Here is a 16045-nt window from a genome sequence, read left to right on the forward strand (position 1 = left end):
AGATATAGACCCACAATGCCTATGCCTTCCCAATGATAGCTCTTACTTGAAATTGAAGGCCGCCATTGGGGTATTTTAGCACGAGATATTATATTCACCATATTTGTAATACTATAGATCACAAAGGCATTGGTGGCATTGGTATGTAATAATCTTATGGGTTGCCCCCTCAATGGCGGATTTCAATTCCAAGTACGACACTAGCGCTGCATGTGAGTCTATGCATCTTTAAGGTCTTTGGAATTTACCATTGATGAATTTTAAACAATAATTCTGAAAAATCTAGAAGGAAAATTAAAATTTGGGCTTCCAGGTGCACGAGATTGATATTTTTAGAATCTACGTGCCAAATTTGGAGATCTAAATCATTCCCGTTTTTCCGGTATGCAATCCACAAGTTGACATGTTTTGATGCGAACAAACGAACACACAACCCTAATCTCTCTTATTATATAGATAACAAATAATTTTAAACAATTGTTTCTCCTGAGAGTGAATCAATATAACATTATTCTATTCTTCTATAAATTCAAATTTATTTGTTCCTTGTACAAATTCATACAATCGCATACTATTTACAAGAATAAAATGATCAATTATACAATAAAACTTGAAGCTCACAAGACTATTGTCTCACCGAAGAAGCATTAATAACGATTTTAAGAAATGAGATAAAACCAATCAAATTCAAATGTTGATAAATCAGTTTTTTATTTTTTAGGATTGGTTGCGAAGAGACTACACGAAAATCATTTGTGTAGAGCCGCATATTATAAGACTCAAGATATTTGTATTAGATAGATTAAATAATGGAGAATTTTTCAAATATAATACAAACCCATTCTCCAGAATCACTGATGAACATGTTCTGATGATCAAGATGTTTGAATTCTTTCTTCCCCAGAGTAAGAACGACCTGGAAAAAGGATGGTTTACAAATTGTTAATAAAACTTATCCAAGTTTTACAAGTGAATGGAATAAACATAGTATTTCAGTTAAAATTATGAAAGTTCAATACTGCACTCTGGATTGCAAGAGAGATAAGAAAATTCATCAAAATATCAGTGAGAGTGAGTCCACATAAAAATTTCCCGTATAAATTCAAGCTTTTCTCGAATTCAAATGCCTCGATAATGATTATATTCATTGATTAAGTTTGCAATCAGAGATTACAAAGATATACGTTGGAATGAATTCCTGAGAGGGCGATTTGTAACGTATCTTCACTTTTATTCTGAATAGTCTTAACAGGATTCAAATAATTACATTTTTTTACTTTCTAAATTAATGGAGACTATTCACATAATTCAAGTCTCATTCCAACATCAAATCACATTCAATCACTGAAAATTACGTTGAATGAGAACAGCATACCTGACTAGTGGAGTCATCTTTGTATAAAACTTTTGAACTCTCGTTGTTCTTTTGACTTTGTACTTTAACAGGATTCAAGCCTTCTGACAGTTTCTGAAAAGAATATTTTTCATAATTAAATACAACAATAATTTATTTCAGATCAAGTAACGATTAGGCTCTTATGATTTGACATACTTCATAAAGTAATCATTAGATGTTGAATAAGAATTTTCGTTTCAAATACTAGGAAAAATTGATAATATAGTTTAGTTCTCCAAACAAGACATGTGTATAAGCATCCAAAATATAACTAGATTGTGATTGCTGAAATTGGAAAATTAGTTCAGATTCAAATTAAATTTACACGTTCAACACTGATTGATAGTTATTCCCGTCGCCTTAAAAATGAAACTACAGGGTGGGGCATAACCGATTGACGAGTTTGGAAGGGTTATAAGTAATGAACCGTTCAACTTGGAAAAACACCTTTAATGGGTTCAATTCAGTTTGAAATGTAGTTTTTGAAAATTATATCAGTTAAATGGCGGCCATCAGCAGCAATACACTGATGTAGCGTATTTTTGAGGTTTTAAAACGCATTTTGGCACACACTACGATTGGTAAGGCCTGGATCTCTTCTCTGATTCGCTCTTTTAGTTCTTCCAAGGTGTGTAGGCGATGTTTGAAAACTTTATTTTTGAGGTAATCTCAAAGAAAATAATTCCATAAGCTTGAATCGGGTGAGCGTGCCGACCACCTCAACTCCACCCTTAGTGAGATAAGCCGCCCTGGGAACATTTGTCTCAACACATTCATTGAAATGCGCCCTGTGTAGCTTCAACCAGCAAAAACCATATTACTCCCAAGTCATGTACCTCAGCAAGTTCTTCCAATTAGGGGCGCAGAAACGTTTGTAGCATTGTCACACATAACGCTGGGAGGTGACATTGACGGTGATGTTGCCACTCTCAAAGAACTTTGGCTAGCACGCTAACCCGATTTAAGCTTATGCAATTATTTTCTATGGGGTTACCTCAAAAATAAAGTTTTCAAAGATCACCCACACACCTTGGAAGAGCTAAAGGAACGAATCAGAGAAGAGGTCCAGGCCTTACCAATCGCAGTGTGCCAAAATACGTTTTAAAACTTCAAAAATACGCTACATCAGTGTATTGCTGCTGATGGCCGCCATTTAACTGATATAATTTTCAAAAACTAACAATAAAAACTACATTTCAAACTGAATTGAACTCATTAAAGAATTTTTTACTAGTTGAACGGTTCATTAATTATAACCCTTCCAAACTCATCAATCGGCTCTGCCCCACCCTGTACTTTCATACAATACGCAGTTCGAAAACAGATGAATAGACCCACAAAATTATTTTTCTCAATATTTAAATTATGTAAGAAGGATGAATAAATTGGATTAGAAATGGAGTCAGATGATTTAGTGCATACCTTTATTACACCTTGAGTATCTGTACGAAAATTGAAATCTCCGAATAAGAAGAATGGAGCAGGGCCGTAATCATCAGTATGGAACCTGCACACAGATAACAATTTATTGGTTGGCACGTCCTATCTGGAGATAAATATTCACACAGTGATTTTTTTATACCTCACCAGCCCCAAGAATGTGTTGAAAACCAGAATTCACCCACAGTATCCTGCTTGTCGTAGGAGCCCCCTTTAAAAGGGACCCCCTTTCCAAAGCCCTTCTTCTCCTTCTTTATATGCTATGGAAGTTTTCATTTCTAGAATGACACTTTTTCCATTGACTTAGCTTTGTGCCATTCTTTATCTATTTTCTATCTATCGGCCTTCCATGGCCATATTCTTACTTCTTCTTAGGCCAACTCAAGGTGTTGTTATGTGGATCGTGCTGATGGGTGGTACTTTTATATGGTGTATCTAACGGTGCCTGCAGGTTACCAGGCGCCCTCCTGCAGTATGTAGCCTTGCCTGGACATGCGGGGCTCTGTCTCCACTTCCCTAGCTGTTCGTGGGAGCCACATGAACAAACCAAACCCCAAGGCAACTCTAGAAGTTGCCTTGCATTCAAACGCACGGGATTTGCCCCATCAGGGCAGTTTCGGAGGGACAAAGAGAAAAACCCAAGATACCAGAGATGGGTGAAACTCCAAGCACAAATGTAGATCAAGAGGCTGAGTCGAGGGTGACCAGGTGCCCTAGAGGCAATTTGGCAACCACTCCTTCAGCGGAAGGACCTAAAAAAAGGCCAGGAGTGGAACTCACGTACGTCCTGCAGAGTTTCGGGGGGGGGGAAAGAAAAAACCCAAGAGACCAGAGATGGGTGAAACTCCAGGCACAAATGTGGGTCAAGAGGCTGAGTCAAGGGTAGCCAGGCGCCCTAGAGGAAACTTGGCGACCCCTTCCTCAGCGGAAGGACCTTCAAAGAAGGCCAGGAGTGGAACTCACATTGGTCACGAGGACCAATCAGTCTGCCAAGAGACTGCCAAGCATATAACAATGGATTGCGACAAGCAACCAGGTGATGAATGGGATATTAGCAATGGGAAAAACTCCTGGTTCTTGAAAAGGACATGAGTATTGGTTTGCCCAACTAACATACTACTTGGGAACACAATAAGCTTCGGTTGACGTGTGGGGTTCTTTGAACCTTTGGATCCTTTAATCCGTCCCTTCAATAATAATAATAATACTTTACCAACTATTCCATTTCCAATTATTGAATCTATATGAATAGCATAACAAAGATGAAATTGAAATCATTAGTATGTTGATAAGTCAACATAATTTTTTTAAATATAAAACGTAAGTTTTAATGTCCATGGTTGGTAACGTGCAGATTGAATTTTTTCAGACGGTAATTCAATTAAAGTATGTAAAAAGCAACTCTAAGTGTGCCGGTTGCACAAAACCGGTTACATTTTTAACGTGATTAATTTCAGGGTTGCAAATGAAGGTTTACTAAAGAGGCAGAATAAGTGATTTTCTATTCATCGATTAATGGTTGTTTGACTTGAGCATCAAATTAAGATAAAAATTCATATTTTTGTATAATTTTACAAATTCCAATTAGAAGAAAATATCATGGGATTCTGGAACATAGAATATGATTTATACTTACAGACTCCATCGCAACAAAGTTGGAAGCATCGTGGAAGAGATGGATGTTCACCAAGTCAAATATCGTTCCATTAAGATTCCATCTGGTTCGCAGGAAGCCTTTTCTGGACCATTTGCACTGAAATAAACATCAATAAAATGACCAGTTGCACAAATCATACTTAGATTCGTCATTAGAGTATGATTCACTGAGGGGCGAAGGTAGAGTAGAGGGTAGAAGGAATAGGAGACATTCAGATACATGCATCACTTTTCAACTTCAACAGTCTCCACTACCTTAGCCGCTCCACTATGTTTTAACCCGAGTGACTAGAAAAGTAAATAGGAAATAATCACAAGGACCGCTTTCCGAGCTCGGGATTCAGCTAAGTTTTAGACTTTAAACAGCTGGAGTCAGAAAATTGGCGTTCCGAAACGTGGCGTAGTCGTAGTCTACGTTTAAATTAAATTTCGAAAAACTAGAAAATTGAACACAAAATAAAATGAAGAGAAAATATTGTAAAGTTTCAGCTATTTTCAATTATTATCTAAATTTGGTAGAGGAATAGCACAAGGTTACCTTATTTTTTTCTCTTCCTATCATTTTTATGATGCACTTATTGCATGAATCAATAAAGAATACAGAATTCTGGAATGTCATTTCGTCAAGAAAAAACTTTTCCAATTATAGAAATGAGAAACTAAAGATTATCATAAAAACTACGACTACGCTCCGTTTCGGAAAGCCAATTTTTTGTATCCAGCTGTTTAAAATCTAGCTCGGTAACCGGCTCTAAGAGTCTAGCCAGCGATAGTTAGTGAATACAATATGATATGTATGAAACATGTCAAGTAATATAAATGCACTTATGAAATAGTATAATGCTAGTAGATAATTTTTATTAGTAATAATGGAGTTGTGATCTTATGAAATTAAATATTAGAGTTTTAAATTGTATTTTTATCAAGTGCATGGGTTTTGGAATTTAATAATAAAATATGGAGAATATAATTTTTTTTTGACAAAACATACATGTCACCACACATGGGAAAATATATTATTTCAGATTTAATGTGAATTTTAAACTAGCACTGACCTCGGGAAAAAAGTCTTGAGGAAATTTTGATTTTTCTTTAGTTGGAATGTCTTCGATATTGCCCGAATGTACTTCTTTTCCTTCTACTGCTTGGAAGTTTAGCTCTAAAATACAGAGAATATAAAATTACAACATTGAATTGATTTTTATTTTAGATATGAATAATTATAGGAGTTTCAGGGTTATAGAGAAATAGAAAATTAGTGCTTACAGAACATGTTACGATCAAAACAATAGTTACTATACAATATGCTATTAGTGAAATAGAATAGAAGATACTTTGTTTAATTTTTTTAAGACACTATCTGAACGAGATTTTTATTATTGTTTTATTGTTAATTATGAGTAATTACCATTGAGTAACTTATCAAAGTGATCCGATTCATCATATTATTAATTTTACCGTTTTAATTTGAAGAATTAACAACTATACTTTAGTATCCTGACAATTCAATTGGTAATTTTGAGTATCAAAACGGTTAAACTTTTATTCAAATAAATTGATTGCTGAAAATTATGTAAATCTCCCATTTTACTAACGTGAATGGGAAGAAAAGGATCAGTGAGAATTCAAGAATTGTATTTCTTATTTCGTATTTTATTCAAAGAAAATACGCCTTGGAGAATTCCAGTTCGAATTCTCCTGCTTTCCAGCCTGAATTTTTAATTCTAATGATATTATGATAACTTATTGCATAGCTCAGTTCGCTATGAGGTACATAATTTTTCATACATTATTTTAGATAAGATAAGATATATTTGAGAGATTCCAAGAGATATTTTCTCAATATTAATGATGATGAAATGAGAATGAAAGAAAGGCTGGTGTAAACCAATTCTATTTTTGAATCTTTGAAACATTCAAGTAGTAGAAATGATCTATAAGTTATTAATAAACACATCTTATTCTAGAATGGCACAATAATAATACCAAATTCAGTACATTAATTTTATTATTCTTATGTTAATTATTAGTGTCTAATCTGTTGAAAGGCAAGAGAAGGATAATTGCTACTCTCAACGAATGAATATCAACTTTAATATAAGATTGAATAGTTTTTGCTACATTATTTTCACTGAGAAACTTTAGTGGTCTTTGGGTGCTATCAAAGAGCAGCAATCTCAATAAATCAAGCCATGGAAGATTTTGATGAAAGTTAGGAGGTGAGATAGCAAGGTGAATGAATTTCCAGATAAATTGTTAGAACTCACCTTTAAAGTCCCACATCAGTACATCCGTTATAGATTCATGTATAAAGTAGAAGTTACCCAGTGCCTGTTCAAACAAATTAAAGTTAATTCAGACAAATTTATCAGAGCACAAGAATATAAATCATTATAAACCAATAATTGAAACAATACTTGAATACAATAATTGAATATAATTGAATTAAGCGTAGCGAGTTCCTACTTTCGACTTGAGACTAGAATGACAAAGAGATTGAATTACGGGAACTTGTAGAAATGGAAACGGTCTACAACATTGTAACTCGGCAGTTTCTCCGCAACAAATGCGGCAGAAAAATGTGGCGCGGCGCAAGTGTTACAGCGGTTTCGTATTTCACTGGAGCTACGCTATTGATAACTCATTATTTTGTAAAATTCTAACTTTCTTATGAATAAGGATGGAAAGATTCTGATTTCGAATTTAGATCCCCCAAATACAAAATTCGTAAGTCAAATTTCCGAAAATACCCAAACATAAGGGAGTTTTTGTAACTTTTCTATATGCTAATAGTGCTCAATGTCACTAGAGATCTGTAGTACATTAGCGTCTACGATGTAATTGCACCCATTTTCATGCAGTTTGTGCCGAAATGGAAACAATAGGCGAAAAGCTGTAAAAACCTCTCAACGTGCTGGCACAGTTCGCCTTGTTATGATACTGCAAATTGCCAGAATGGAAACTAGACTTGATAATAGTAAAATTGAAAAGGGAGATCTATATTATTGAAAACATTATTAAGTGGATTTTCATCATGATGTAGAAATCGATCCTGCACACATTAATACAATGCGAGTAGAGTTCAAGGATTTAACAGAAATATATATATATATTATATATATATATATATAATATATATATATATATAATATATATATATATATATATATATATTATATATATATATATATGATATTATTGCAATTGTACAGATTCTAAAAGATGCATTATAATTGGGTTCGATTCCCAAATATTTTTTGGATAGAAGCTCTATATAGTTCCCTTCTAGCTGTTCCCCTGTTGTCAATTTTTGCAGTCGCTGAAATATTTGTGCCAGTTGATGTGAATTAATTTGGATTTTCATTCAGCATTAACAAGGATTCAAATTTGTATTTGCATTTAGTCAACCCATGGAGAATTTTTGAAATGTACACGAGGTTTCTCATATTAAAGAAACTGAGAACATGGACATCTTCAGAAGACAGCTGAAAGGATATGTAATTGAAGGTTTTCACTACAACAACAGAAACTGCCTACAACTACAGTGTGCAATAATTTATTTATAGATCAGTATGTTGATCCTGTTGGGTTTCATGTTCTTACATATGAATTTAAAATGTACATATTTTCCGGACTATTGTTTTACTTTTGACAATTTCCTTTACTCTCCAAGAGTCATCGGGAAGGAAATTTAAACAAACAAACAATCAAAAGATTTCATTTTAAATTTAATACGTACAGTGAAGTTTTCAGCAGAAGAGAAATCCTCATCTAGGAATACTCTAACTTTGTCGAATAGCCTCAACTCTTCACTGGTCATCAACAATCTGAAAATAATAAAAATGTCAATATCTCTCACAGGAAATACTAATAGAAGTTGAAATAGAAACACATTTAAAATACATAATAATGCAACATCTAATTATCATTAGTATTGGAATATATTTTAATTTCAGCAACATTCACTTAATAATTTGAAAAAGTTACACCAATTCATAGAGTATAAATTCTTATGAAAGTAAAATAGTGTTTGTTACATGTTCTTCAAGAACAGCAATAAATGACATTCACAATAATATGGTAGCCTGAAAGTATAAAATGATAAAGTGATCTTATACCATAGCCTAAGCGAAGAAACTCTAGGAAGGCATTACTTTAAATTTATGTGTTTTGTTTCTTATCTCTATTTACATCTTTAGGAAGATGATAAGTACTTCTTATTGCCAAAACAGGGTACAATAATCAATTATTCATAAAATGAAATTTCATTCTATGAGTTGAAGTATGAGCATAACATAATATATATTTGTATTTCAAAGTAAAATTGACCGAGCGAAGTGAGGTCTAAGATTCAAATCGACGGTTTTGCATTTCTCTTTATGTTCATATGTTCCGCATTTACAGCGAAACACAGCAATAGATTTTCATGAAATTCGACAGGTATGTTCCGTTTTGAATTTTGCGTCGACGTATATATAAGGTTTTTTGAAATTTTGTTGATTCAAGGATAATACAAAAGGAAAAGGAGTCTCCCTCGAAAGCCAATATTCCCGTAAAAATCATACTATAGAATTATTCATCATAAATCAGCTGTCAAGTGGATTATTGATTGCATGCAATAACGCATGCAAGATATCTGAATGTAACTTGGTAAAAAATCAGCTGTCGTGTGGGCTATTAATTGCAAGCAATAAGGCATGCAATATTGATAACTCGAAGTAAGACTATTATTTTCTCCCGATTTTTCTCTGCTTCCAACTTGCAGAGTCGGTAAGCTTTTGATGATAGTAGTATAGTTGTTTACAACAAATTATTAGCATTCTAATGCTAATAAGTATAATTAATATTGATTACTAGAACATATAAACATAAAGAGAAATGCAAAACCGTCTACTTGAATCCTGGACCTCACTTCGCTCGGTCAATTAATGAATCAAATAAATCCTAGAACACAAAAATACTCTCAAAAAATGTGATACAGTCACTGTTAACCTTATACTGGACCAAATTGGATACAGTTTAGTTTTTAGCAGAACAAAGTATACAACAAAAAGTTTTAAACAAATTAGTTGTATATAAAAGTATTCAAAGTTAGTTCTATCAAAACGGCTTTGAAGAGTCTCACATCCAAAGATTGTCTTAACACTGTAAATTTTAAAAACAAAACTAATTCTTACAGAATTATTATATAAATATTTATGATGGTTTGAAACTTACTCGACAAAGTACTCCACATTTTTCATGCTTTGTTCATAATTTTTTCCGCCGACTTCTTGGCAGTGCAAAGCAACAAATTTTGGATCAAGTCTTGCCACAGTCTGAAACAAAATATGCAAATTGATTGACCAGAGCATTAAGGGATACTAACTGATATTGAAATCATAATTTCATTCATCAATATTAAAATTATCTTCAATTGCTACTATACACTATTGTACAGCTTATCATTTTTTCTCACAATTCATCAAAATCAAAAGCAGGCGTCTTGAGCACATATGCTTGATTCAATCAATCGATATTAATCATCATAATGAAAACTACTGTCGAAAAATGAAAAAATATTTTCAATCAATAATAAAAAATTACCACAAAAATATTTTTACTGAGAAATTGAAGTAAATTTTTTTAGTTGTTAACAAGGCAAAAATTACATTAACGTTGATTTAGTTCAATACAAATTGTAAACTATCTCATTTTCTTCAGGGGAGAATGAAAGGAATGAAATAAACATGTCATTCATACAGCATCTTGAAAAATCAACTCAATTGGAATAGAATACTAATATTTTATTAAAAATCTCATTCCAACATAATTAAATCAATTCATGGGCAAAGAGTAGATTACTTTGTATTGGGTAGAACTACAGCTAGGTTGCATTGATTCATTAATTTCTTATAAAAAGAAAGCACCAATTACAGTTTGATAATCAACACACTAAAAAATTGAATCTAGTTCTCTCTTCAACAATATTGAATAGAATAACATTAAAACATTAATACTGTATAACTTCGAATCTGAGACGCACCAATTTAAGCATTTTTCAATATATTCAGAAATCGGTGTATTTACTTTTAAATACTTGAATTACGACATACAAATATATATTTTATGATTAAGCTATTAGTTTCTAGTCACATTTGTGGAGAGCTATCGGACGCTGGGTCCTTTTTCAACACTGGTTGACACTTCCATTGTGGAATTTACAATTATAGTGAGGTCGAGGTCCACGTTATAATGGCAGTGTTTGATTGTAATGTTTGAGCAATTGTATTGCTATCCTTGTCTATCATTCAACAAAGCTGATAGCGCAATCTCTTTCTCGCGTTGCTCTGTTTTCAGATCGTTTTTCAACAATGTAGAAGTATAATTAATAAACGAAATATTTAATTTCGATTATGAAAATTCATTATGAAATCATTGAAAAATATAATTCATTATATTAAACGAGAATGAACAGTTATTATTACATCAATTAACAGGTATCAGTTACCCTCCATAGACAGCATTGACAAGACAGAGGATCGGCAACGTTGTTCTCCTATCTTTCTCCACTGCCATAATAACTTGGAGCTCACTATAGTTAGCAGCATGGGTAGTAGGAGTGGGGGGATTATTTGAATGTTTGGCGACGGGGGTGGCGGAAATTTTTGAATTTTCAGGTTATTGGAGTAGGAGGTTGAAGAGGCTGAAGGACTTGAAATTTATCTGTTCATTAAGGAAGTTTTTAGGGTCTCTTTTGATGTGTTCTTATATTTCAAATTGCTCTAGAGTATTCAGTTCAGGTCCTTTGTTTTTAAAGTGTGATATTTTTAAAATATTAAAAATATAAATATACAAATTTTTGAAACGCTCTACAAGCGTGAGTAGAAGCTAATAGCTTTTAATCATAAAAATTACACTGCTATGTCGTAATTTAAGTATTTAAAAGTGATAATTAGTTGCTAAGTTTTATTTGAAAAAATATTTTGAAATAAGAAAGCGTCTCAAATTTGACGATATTTTATACGGTATTCAACACCAAATAATCAAACTAAATTGCAAAACAGACTAATTCAAGCTGCTGTACATACTGATAACACTGTATTACAGATAATATTGATGTATGATCTAAATTGAGGCAACAAGTGTATGAAATATATTAGGCAATATTCAGTTTATTTACATCCGAATTATTCATTATTTTCCATTAAAGAATAAAATTTGATCAAACTAAATCATTATCATTATTATAATATATTTTTTAGACAATTTCATCATCCAATAAACACGGTGATATTGCTGATTTTTTGATCATAATTAAATCAATTATTAGATCTCACTTTAATCATATTCAGGAACTTATTTCCGAAATGAATTAGAAATTAATTTATGATACATGAAATAGCTGATAACAAAAATATTTTTCCCAAGAATAATGGAAACATATCTGCATTGTTGCGAAGGAGATATGAAGGTTGACAGAACTGTGTGACTGAAACCAATTTCAATGAGAAAGTCAATAATTAAACTGGAGTTTACAACAAATGTCTGCTCCAACTCTGCTACCACTTGATGGTAGCTGGTTATGAATGACAATTAGTGAAAGCTTAATATGCATGACAGTTATTGATCTGGTACCGCTACATTGCTCGTGCAAGTTATGTTAAATGCTATTGGTCTAGCACCGATATCTGGTTTATCGACACATTTTTCAACAGATGCATTACTATAGAGAGTGCAACAGTTCAGCAGCTACTTTATTTTGCTGGAAGAGAAAAGATCTCATGAGTAAGTTTATGGGGATTTTAAATTCAAATTGAAAGTTTTCAATATTACGTATTGATATTTTTTAAATGAATGTAGAGTATTAATCGCAGAAAAGAGAATCCATTCTTCGTATTACAAAAATAATTATGGAAATATATGATAAATTATCTCGAGTAGATAATAAAGCTCATAGGCTCGTTGAAGAAGATGATCTATCACTAAAGAGATGAGTTCCTCCGAGAGTGGAATTGCGAATATTTTGCATCATGTACCTGAGCGTAGACGGAAGTTATGAGTGAAAGTGAAGTTATGTAGAGAATTTCAATACCACAAGGGCACTGAGGTGAAGGTGAATACCATGGGAATTTTCAGCCTCAAATGGTTGAATTGAGTTTCAACGCTTGGATCAATAACGGAACATTCAGGAAATTAAGTCATAGCAGGGGAAATTGGACGGAACTTGAAGAAAGCTTAATATTATCGAGACGATGTTGGCTCATTGCAGTTCATTAGCAGCCAATCAACGTCCATGAATAAGGAATGGATAGCTTGGGAAAGAGTCCATTTTTATCTAATGGGACGATAAAACCTAAGCGGAGCTTTGAATTTTACGTTCAATAATAGAGCAGGAGGGGAAAACACTGATAAAAAATGTGTATTACTTTTTTATTGATTGCGTAGCAGCTTGCTACTACAAGCTAGACTAGCTACAAGCTTTGTTAGTTGAGATGTGAAGAGTGCTTGTTTCTGCCTCATGGGAGACTCCCATTCATAATAGAGAGCTCTACCAGAAAAGATAAAACATCATAATGAAAATCTATTTATGAGATACAAAAATAACAAACAATGACTATACAAAGCAAAATTAGTAAGCATTCAGAAGAATGGATTGCGGTACGATAGTTGATATAATTAAATTAAAGTGGATATGAGAAATTATTGTTAATATACGAGAAATTTCAGCTTGGTACATTGTGTAGTGACATAAAAAAACAGTGATAGAATTTTTGTTTAATATTATGATAAAATCTTTAGTACACCAGTCAAGATTGTAGCCATTTAACCTATAGTGAGGTCCACGTTATGATGACAGTGGAAAAAGATAGGAGAAAAACGTTGCCGATCCTCTGTCTTGTGAATGCCTTCTATAGACGGTAGCTGATACAGGTTTATTCATGTAATATTGACGGTTAATTCTCGTTTAAAATAATCAATTAGATTTGATTAAGCAAGAAATTATATTTTTCAATAATTTCATAATTAGAATAAAATATTTTGCTAATTGATTATTAATTCTACATTGTTAAAATACGATCTGGCAACAGAGCAAATCGAGAAAGAGAATGCGCTATCCGCTTTGTTGAATAATAGACAAGGATAGCAATACCAATGCTAATGAAACACTGCCAATATAACGTGAACCTCACTATAGGGTTTGTTTCCTATTAGTGTGGAAGGAAAATATCGACCATTCTATAAGTTAGTAACACTTTAATTAGTTCATGCAAAGCCCCATAGATTTAAGAGTAAAAGGGGCTAAATTATTAGTTTTACTATAGAATCTAAACCTAAAAGAAATTTCCTTGACAGTAATGAAGGATTTCATTTGTAAAAACTGCGTTTGATTTGACAACGAATGATTTAAATTTTACTCACACTTAGAAATTCCTCGGTCCAGATTTTCAGCATAACAGATGGCTGCAACATAAAATGAGAAAATAATATAAATTTTTTAGTTCCAATACAAAACTAAAATCCAACACAAGAATACGGTGATGAGTATTCACTTAGTTTAAGTAATAAGTTGAAGGAGTAGGCTATACTGTGTATACTGATGTATCCTTTCTGTTCCTTCTACACAGTAGACTCCCGTTCATTACATGAATAGAAAACATGAAAATAATTACACATAAAATACGAATTTTATAAACTGGTTTCCTTTCTGTTCCTTCTACACAGTAGACTCCCGTTCATTCACTGTTTTTTACGCCAATTCCATATAATTGCTTTCATCCCCTGGAGTCTGGATTCTCACATTCTAATATATGGATTGTAGACCTATACCTCAATACTTGGAGTTTTTTTGTCCAACAAGACAGATAAATTAAATCAGTTTATTGATTGGAATCAATTAACCAACCACTTATTAATAGCCATTATAATAAATAAGGTTAATCTCCAACAATCTATCATGGGGATTGCTCAAATCATAGTGAGGAACGATCCTATGGACACTAAGCGCAATTAGAAAAAGTAATTGGCAACTGTGATTTACAACATTTTATTCTTTATTGATTTATAAAATCAAGATACATCAACCCATTATTGCAATTTTCATTGTATTAGAATAGAGAGCTCTACCAGAAAAGATAAAACATCATAATGAAAATCTGAAAATCTATTTATGAGATACAAAAATAACAAACAATGACTATACAAAGCAAAATTAGTAAGCATTCAGAAGAATGGATTGCGGTACGATAGTTGATATAATTAAATTAAAGTGGATATGAGAAATTATTGTTAATATACGAGAAATTTCAGCTTGGTACATTGTGTAGTGACATAAAAAAACAGTGATAGAATTTTTGTTTAATATTATGATAAAATCTTTAGTACACCAGTCAAGATTGTAGCCATTTAACCTATAGTGAGGTCCACGTTATGATGACAGTGGAAAAAGATAGGAGAAAAACGTTGCCGATCCTCTGTCTTGTGAATGCCTTCTATAGACGGTAGCTGATACAGGTTTATTCATGTAATATTGACGGTTAATTCTCGTTTAAAATAATCAATTAGATTTGATTAAGCAAGAAATTATATTTTTCAATAATTTCATAATTAGAATAAAATATTTTGCTAATTGATTATTAATTCTACATTGTTAAAATACGATCTGGCAACAGAGCAAATCGAGAAAGAGAATGCGCTATCCGCTTTGTTGAATAATAGACAAGGATAGCAATACCAATGCTAATGAAACACTGCCAATATAACGTGAACCTCACTATAGGGTTTGTTTCCTATTAGTGTGGAAGGAAAATATCGACCATTCTATAAGTTAGTAACACTTTAATTAGTTCATGCAAAGCCCCATAGATTTAAGAGTAAAAGGGGCTAAATTATTAGTTTTACTATAGAATCTAAACCTAAAAGAAATTTCCTTGACAGTAATGAAGGATTTCATTTGTAAAAACTGCGTTTGATTTGACAACGAATGATTTAAATTTTACTCACACTTAGAAATTCCTCGGTCCAGATTTTCAGCATAACAGATGGCTGCAACATAAAATGAGAAAATAATATAAATTTTTTAGTTCCAATACAAAACTAAAATCCAACACAAGAATACGGTGATGAGTATTCACTTAGTTTAAGTAATAAGTTGAAGGAGTAGGCTATACTGTGTATACTGATGTATCCTTTCTGTTCCTTCTACACAGTAGACTCCCGTTCATTACATGAATAGAAAACATGAAAATAATTACACATAAAATACGAATTTTATAAACTGGTTTCCTTTCTGTTCCTTCTACACAGTAGACTCCCGTTCATTCACTGTTTTTTACGCCAATTCCATATAATTGCTTTCATCCCCTGGAGTCTGGATTCTCACATTCTAATATATGGATTGTAGACCTATACCTCAATACTTGGAGTTTTTTTGTCCAACAAGACAGATAAATTAAATCAGTTTATTGATTGGAATCAATTAACCAACCACTTATTAATAGCCATTATAATAAATAAGGTTAATCTCCAACAATCTATCATGGGGATTGCTCAAATCATAGTGAGGAACGATCC

At 32.6% G+C, this 16045-nt stretch overlaps 1 protein-coding gene across 1 annotated transcript in view; it reads right to left on the bottom strand.

Moving 5' to 3' along the window:
- Positions 1-16045, bottom strand: part of LOC111054438 (inositol polyphosphate-5-phosphatase A) — a 43746-nt gene that overhangs the window by 13516 nt on the left and 14185 nt on the right. Inside the window, exons 2-10 of the mRNA XM_039445186.1 lie at positions 15476-15517; positions 9710-9810; positions 8232-8319; positions 6760-6823; positions 5548-5651; positions 4440-4589; positions 2819-2938; positions 1376-1468; positions 839-916 (exon numbers count right to left, since the gene is read on the bottom strand). Of these exons, the coding sequence (XP_039301120.1) occupies positions 839-916; positions 1376-1468; positions 2819-2938; positions 4440-4589; positions 5548-5651; positions 6760-6823; positions 8232-8319; positions 9710-9810; positions 15476-15517 (840 nt within the window). The remainder of the gene's footprint in view (positions 1-838; positions 917-1375; positions 1469-2818; positions 2939-4439; positions 4590-5547; positions 5652-6759; positions 6824-8231; positions 8320-9709; positions 9811-15475; positions 15518-16045) is intronic.

Source organism: Nilaparvata lugens, chromosome 1 (assembly GCF_014356525.2).
Source record: "Nilaparvata lugens isolate BPH chromosome 1, ASM1435652v1, whole genome shotgun sequence".
In the NCBI taxonomy this organism is placed as follows: Eukaryota; Metazoa; Arthropoda; class Insecta; order Hemiptera; family Delphacidae; genus Nilaparvata; species Nilaparvata lugens.